The sequence below is a fragment of the Littorina saxatilis genome, linkage group LG15, assembly GCF_037325665.1.
Source record: "Littorina saxatilis isolate snail1 linkage group LG15, US_GU_Lsax_2.0, whole genome shotgun sequence".
NCBI lineage: Eukaryota > Metazoa > Mollusca > Gastropoda > Littorinimorpha > Littorinidae > Littorina > Littorina saxatilis.
The window spans coordinates 14,246,794-14,254,646 of NC_090259.1; the positions used below are offsets into that span (position 1 = coordinate 14,246,794).

Here is a 7,853-nt window from a genome sequence, read left to right on the forward strand (position 1 = left end):
AGTGCGATTTTTTTACGAATTAATTTCGTACTCGGACCCGGCTGGTCTTGACCTATTTTTGGATCTAAATTTAGATCAGGTAGATCACCACATCATGCACAAAAAGACACGTCACTAGCAAACTATGTCAGACGTCATCATGAGTTTGTGTAAAACAAAATGGAGGCCGGATCGGAATCACTCAGTTGAATCGAACTCCGACCAAACACCACGTAATAACTAGGTTAATTTATGCACTCGCGTGAACAAGAAACTTGTCGAGCTTCACAGATGTCGTCGTTGGGTAGTTTTGGGTTTGTTTTACTACATAGGAGGAATTTTGAACTGTAAATGCACTCAGCTGCAACAAAAACGCAAAACGAAGGCTGTGAGCTGCACTGTGCCTTTAAATGCAAAAAGTTCAAACAACAGTTCCACACGCAGAGTCTGTGTATTCCGCTTACGATAGAAAAAGCACATCATTCAAATCCCTAAAAAACAAAAGACTTCCAAAAATATTGCATGATTAACTTATGTATTCTGATCCGCAACATTGCTCTATTTTTTCGACTGAAAGACGCAATTCCACTGGCGGGCAATATCCCTTTAAAGCCACAGTAAGCCTCCCGTAAACCATCACAGATACTGTCAGGCTTTTACACACAGTACAAACACCCTTTCATTTACACACTCACCGCTTTTGAACATCCTAGGTGCCCTCCGTAAAGAGCGAGCAATGTTCAAAGAATTTATTTGTGCGTGGTTTATCTTACCCCTGAGCCATCGCGAACCCGTGTGATCCCGTGTGATCCAGTTTCGGTTTTTTTCACAATGTAGTTGTCAGTTTGTGATTTCAATGGGACTCGCTGTAAGCTCATCTGCAATAGCATGTTATTGTGTACCTCTGCGGCTGCGGTTCACACGAACTAGAGCGATGACAGTTGACTGTTCAGAGGAACGGGCGCTAGGCAGAACCGTCGTCTGCTACGAGAAAGACGGTTTGCGTGACACATTTCCGGGCTTTTCTTTTCTCAAACTTTCAAAACTTCGAATTGTACTGATCTTGTCTTGATGAAAAAATAATTCTTTTATGATTTAAGAATGTTTGTGTAACAAGCTGTCAATTTATTATCTAGATTTTAAAAGTTAGTTCTAGCGCCAAAACAAGGCGCCTGATTTACTGATCAGCGGGTCCACGAAAATAAATTCTTTGAAAATTGCTCGCTCTTTACGTAAGGCACCTAGGATGTTCTCAAGCGGTGAGTGTTTAAATGAAAGGGTGTTTGTACTGTGTGTAAAAGCCTGACAGTATCAGTGATAGTTTACGGGTGGCTTCCTGTGCCTTTTAAGATCGTATACAGCTTTATTTTCATTCATTACCACTATCAGGCGATATGACTGATTAGATAAGGTTGTCATCAGTTTTGCGAAGGGAAGTCTATCATTTGTGCTTCCTCTCAGTACTTTCGTGCGAAATGATTGAATGGTTGTTCCGGACGGGCAGACTATGGAGCTTCTTCTTCTTCTTCTTCGTTCATGGGCTGAAACTCCCACGTTCACCACTCACGTTTTTGCACGAGTGGGTTTTTACGTGTATGAGCGTTTTTACCCCGCCATTCAGGCAGCCATACGCCGTTTTCGGGGAGACTATGGAGCATTTGCTCTTCTTTTCTTTTCAGGCGAAATGGTTGAATGATGTACAGCATAAGTATTGCTTGTGTTGGTTTCAAGATTTTGCTGTACGAATATGTGACCCTATTATTTTCTGAATACTAAAAATATGTTTACTATACAGCTGCAGTACAGCATTCGTTTTCACTAAAGCTCTACATCAAGTTTGCGAAGGACTGGGTGGCCGAGTGGTAAACGCACTCGCCTCGGAAGCGAGAGGTTGCGAGTTCGACCCTGGGTCAGGGCGTTAGCAATTTTCTCCCCCCTTTCCTAACCTAGGTGGTGGGTTCAAGTGCTAGTCTTTCGGATGAGACGAAAAACCGAGGTCCCTTCGTGTACACTACATTGGGGTGTGCACGTTGAAGATCCCACGATTGACAAAAGGGTCTTTCCTGGCAAAATTGTATAAGCATAGATACAAATGTCCACCAAATACCCGTGTGACTTGGAATAATAGGCCGTGAAAAGTAAACATTGAGTAAAAAATTCCATCTCACACGGCAGAAATTAATATGTAAAGCGCTTGGAGAACGTCAAGCGCTATATAAATCGCCCCATACATACATACAAGGGGATTCTATCGAACATTTTACTTTTCTTGCGTTTCTTACAGGAAAAATACCCGGCGAAGCTGCGAGAGGGATTGCTGCTGGCTGTGAGCTCGCCCAATACAGACCACCTGTTTGAGGACGACAACATCAAACGCACTTTCAACGACAGCGTCGAGAGAGTCCGGTGGCGCTCCAAGCAGAATCTGGATTATGGTGCTTTGATGGAGATCTCTGCTAATCTCTCTACTTACTACTTGCAGGTAGATTGTCCGGGTGGAGGAATAGGGGGGGGGGGGGAGAGAGGAAGTCAGGGGAGGCTGAGGGTGTGTGAAATGGACAGGTGGGTCACGTGTGTCTCACCGGAGGGGGGGGGGGGGGGAGGAGGGGTGATATCGGTGGGAGTAAACGTGCGCGAGAGTGTGTGGTGTGTGTTAGTGTGCGTGTGTTAGTGTGTGTGCGTTCGTGCGTGTGTGTGCGCGCGCGCGTGTGTATGTGTGTGTGTGCGTGTGTGTGTGCGTGTGCGCACGCTTATGTTTGACTTGGTGTACTGTTTATTTTACTCGCAAATGAAAACCTCTCTCTCTCTCTCTCTCTCTCTCTCTCTCTCTCTCTCTCTCTCTCTCTCTCTCTCTCTCTCTCTCATAACATGAGATGAATACGTGAATGAATAAAACAATGAATAAATTAAAAATCAGAGAGACAAAAAGACAAAGTGAGAAACAATGTTTCTTAAAAACTTTCAAAAAAATGTCGACCCAAACCTGGGTAATATTTCTCTATATCACCCTCAGATCGAAGATGACGTCACAGCTGCGCCAAACTACGTGCAGCATATACAAGACTTCGTGCGCGCCAACTCTCACAGGACTTGGGCAGGGCTTGAGGTGTGTCCACACGGATTTATCGGCAAGCTGTTTCGCAGCGCCGACCTCGCAAAGCTGGTTACTCTGCTGAGGACGTTTTACTTGGAGATGCCTTGCGATTTTCTCATCCAGCATTTTTACCGTCTGATGCTCCAGACCCAGGTCATACGACGGAAAGGCAACTTGTTTTTCCATCAAGGTGTGTGGCTGGAGAGTTAGGGCCCCTTCCCTGCAAAGCACGCATGCGCGCTCGTACGCTCGCGTGTGCGTACGTACGTACGCACGCGCGCACGTACGCACGCACACGCACACACACGCACACACACACACACACACACACACACACACACACACACACACACACACATAGTGTAGGCTACAATCACAAGCAAACGAATCAAAAACTTTCTCAACTCGCCCCAAGACGTTTGTTTTGGTGTTTGGAATAAAGATGGACGTCACCCCAGGAATGCCTTACTATTTATTTCCGTATCTTACCGCAGCAGAGCTTTCTGCATGGCAGACTCTAGTATTGTTATATCTCTGATGTGTCTATATATTTCAAGTTAAAATAATCCTCACTGAAAACATGTATTTACATTTTAATACTTGAAAGCTCATCAGAAATACTCCTTTTGGATACTCCTCTCTTAAAGGCAAATACTCGTCACTGAATAACATGTTGAGTTGTCAATACTCCTCATGAACATTTATTCTAAATAGTCCTGACGAATACTCCTCTCTTCAAGGCAAATAGAAGTCATACCTGACAACACACCTCTTCGATATTTCTAGTAAAATTAATTCCTCTCTGTCAAGCAAAAATACGTCTTCACGAGTACATGTACCTAACTCCTTTAATACTCCTCTTCAAAATGCCTCTCTTACAGACAAATACTCTGAACAATGAGACTAATTTGAAAACACTCCTCTTCAATGCTCCTCAGGCCTAAAAATGGCTCGCCATGGTGAGTAGAAACATGTAAATGGCGAGTAGGAATGTTCATCTACTCACCAAATGCGAGTAAAGTTGCTGAAACAAATGGTTGGTTTGGCGAGTAAAATTTGCTCTCTGGCTTGTAAATTATGAGAAGTACTGACTAAAGCCAAAGGCCAGTGCCCCATTTAATTTAATGATATACAATACCGATACATGCGCAGCCTGGCGGTGAACTTAATTACGATTCATTTTCTACTACTAATGCGTTGACGTCACCGAGACAAACTTCGTTCTCAAAATTCTGTGTCACTTCCTTGCGAGACATGCAGTAGAACTGACGGAATTTTTCCGTGACGCCATTATTCGAATTATGACGTTTTTTCGAACTTTGTTTGGCTTTTGACGTCAGAGATTTCACTTCAAAAGAGAGGGTCAAAAAGGGACGTCTTGATTGTTTTTTTTCCTCCCCCAATCGATATCGTATGTCTTTTCCAGGCAAATTCTCCTATCTGAGCAACGAAACGAACACGAAAACACTCTTCTTCAATACTCCTGTTACAAAACGCTTGCATTTCCGGCAAGTGCTCTTTTCTGAGCAACAATGTAACACTCCTCTGAATGATTCAACACTGCTCTTTTCCAGGCAAATACTCGTCGCTGAACAACGTGATACGCAAGACCGACAAAATCCCAGAGCAAAAGCACGTAGCGCAAGTAGTGAAGAAAGCCAAGAATCACGTCAACCCCCCAGCGACTCTCTATACTTCTATGACGGTGTACAAGAATTACGCCATCGCGCATGCGTACAAGCTGGATTCCGTCCTCTTCTTTTGGGCCAAAGACGTCAAAGATGGTGATTACGTCACCATCGTCTTCAAAGATCCGATCAGGATGGAGCGACTAGTTGTGGAATCCGGATATCGAGACAAGGTTGGTTGACTGGGTGAATGAATGGATAGATGGATGGATAGATGGATAGATGGGAAATCCAGATACCGAGACAAGATTATTTGACTGGATGGATGGACGGATGGATGGATTGGATAGATTGGATGGATGGATGGCTCCTTGTGGAATCCGGATACCGAGACAAGGTTGGATGGATGGAATGACTGACCCTCGTGAAATCCGGATACTGAGACAAGGTTAGTTGACTGGGTGAATTGGATGGATGGATAAACGGATGGATGGATGGATTGATCCTTGTGGAATCCGGGTACCGAGACAAGGTTGGTTGGCTGGGTGAATTGGATGGATGGATAAACGGATGGATTGATCCTTGTGGAATCCGGGTACAGAGACATGGTTGAATTGGATGGGTGGATGGATAGATGGACGGACTAGATCTTTGTTGAGTCGGGATCCCCAGACAAGGTTGTAATACTGGGTGTACGGGTGGGATTGTAAATGGATGGATGGTCTGGAAATGACTGGATGGGTGGGTTGTTTGAAAAATGAGAGGTTTGGAAGATGGATCTGGAAGATGGATGAATGGGTGGTCACGGAGATGGGTTGAATGATTCATGGATGGATAGATTGATGGATGGATGGGAGAGTTGTCGAGTCTTGATTTCAAGAAGAGATGGGTGTGTTGAATGGTACGGGAGAGTTGTTAAGGCCACACAAAAAAAGTTGTATGTTTCTGGTCACCCGACCCTATACCTAGTTTTTTCCCGCCGACCCTAGACTTTTTTTTATTGCATTTGTAAAAAAAAACAAGTCGCGTAAGGCAAAAATACAACATTTAGTCAAGTAGCTGTCGAACTCACAGAATGAAACTGAACGCAATGCAACGCAGCAAGACCGTATACTCGTAGCATCGTCACTCCACCGCTCATGGCAAAGGCAGTGAAATTGACAAGAAGAGCGGGGTAGTAGTTGCGCTGAGAGGGATAGCACGCTTTTCTGTACCTCTCTTCGTTTTAACTTTCTGAGCGTGTTTTCAATCCAAACATATCATATCTATATGTTTTTGGAATCAGGAACCGACAAGGAATAAGATGAAAGTGTTTTTAAATTGATTTCGAAAATTTAATTTTGATCATAATTTTTATATTTTTAATTTTCAGAGCTTGTTTTTAATCCAAATATAACATATTTATATGTTTTTGGAATCAGCAAATGATGGAGAATAAGATGAACGTAAATTTGGATCGTTTTATAAAAAAAAATTTTTTTTTTACAATTTTCAGATTTTTAATGACCAAAGTCATTAATTAATTTTTAAGCCACCACGCTGAAATGCAATACCGAAGTCCGGGCTTCGTCGAACATTACCCGACCAAAATTTCAACCAATTTGGTTGAAAAATGAGGGCGTGACAGTGCCGCCTCAACTTTCACGAAAAGCCGGATATGACGTCATCAAAGACATTTATCAAAAAAATGAAAAAAACGTATGGGGATATCAATCCCAGGAACTCTCATGTCAAATTTCATAAAGATCGGTCCAGTAGTTTGGTCTGAATCGCTCTACACACACGCACGCACACACACACACACACACACACACATACACACACACATACACCACGACCCTCGTTTCGATTCCCCCTCTACGTTAAAACATTTAGTCCAAACTTGACTAAATGTAACAAAAAGAACAAAATCTAGGGACAGGGTCTTGAGGAAAATGTTTCTGGTACTGGTGAGTTCATTTTCACTGTTATCTTGTTATCGACTGAATATAAAGACGGAACACTGACCAGGCAATTTTGCCGGTCAATATTTCATGACTCAGCAGTTTAACCCCAGTGGGTCAGCGTTTAGTGTCTTGTTCTTGTTCTTGTTCTTCTTACCTGTAGTCTCTTGTTCCTATTCAGTCGATGTCAAAGTGTGTCGATCATTGGTAGGGCAAGGAACATTATCAAGGACCGGTGCTCGCCAAGCAAAATTTAGTGAGAGGGCTCCATACTCAATGAGAATGCGATCTTATATTGGGCTATCCGCGGATCTCAGTAAATATTGGTAGTGGTATTCAATCAATCAATGAAGCTTATATCGCGCATATTCCGTGGGTACGGTTCTAGGCGCTCTGCAGTGATGCCGTGTGAGATGAAATTTTATACGGCCAGTAGATTGCAGCCATGTCGGCGCATATTTACCTTTCACGGCCTTATTCCAAGTCACACGGGTATGGTAGACAATTATTAACTGTGCCTAAGCAATGTTGCCAGGAAAGACCCTTTTGTCAATCGTGGGATCTTTAACGTGCACACCCAATGTAGTATACACGGGGGGTGGTTCGGACACCGAAGAGAGTCTGCACACAAAGTTGACTCTGTGAAATAAATTTCCGCCGAACCTGGGATCGAACTCGCGCTGACAGCGGCCAACTGAATACAAATCCAGCGCGCTACCAACTGAGCTATATCCCCGTGTTCCCGTGCTGAAAAACTGTATGATTCTGTGACAAATGTATTGGCACGAGTGTCTATATCCAGGAGCGCTGTGTCGTTAGGGGAACGTGTTTAAAACGTATGATTTTATTTATTAAAAATAAAGTAACAAGGATATAATATATGTAATTATTAGTCACAAACTCATTCTCGTGGTACTTCTCAATTGTCGAATTAAATTTGCGTTTTGCCTTTTGGTCCGAAAGAAAAATGAAGAACAACAGGTCTTGAAAGCTAGGGTGCAAACTCCCTTACATCTTTCAGCCTTTTCATCGGCCAGGCGTTTTTCAACCCTAAGGGCAAGGAATTACATGTCCGCTAACGTGCTCCTGATTACATTTTGTAGAGCGCCAATCCATGCTAGTTTAGCTGGTTGGTAATGGTAATAATATTATATAACAGACCTGGTTACTGTACGAAATTTGCGTACAATCTTACGAAATTGAAGACCG

General features: G+C 43.2%; 1 protein-coding gene across 1 annotated transcript in view; it reads left to right on the plus strand.

Moving 5' to 3' along the window:
• LOC138948635 (alpha-1,3-mannosyl-glycoprotein 4-beta-N-acetylglucosaminyltransferase C-like) overlaps positions 1 to 7,853 on the plus strand; it is a 16,742-nt gene that overhangs the window by 5,344 nt on the left and 3,545 nt on the right. The window contains exons 4-6 of the mRNA XM_070320204.1: positions 2,264 to 2,461; positions 2,993 to 3,263; positions 4,648 to 4,934. Coding sequence (XP_070176305.1) covers positions 2,264 to 2,461; positions 2,993 to 3,263; positions 4,648 to 4,934 — 756 coding nt within the window. The remainder of the gene's footprint in view (positions 1 to 2,263; positions 2,462 to 2,992; positions 3,264 to 4,647; positions 4,935 to 7,853) is intronic.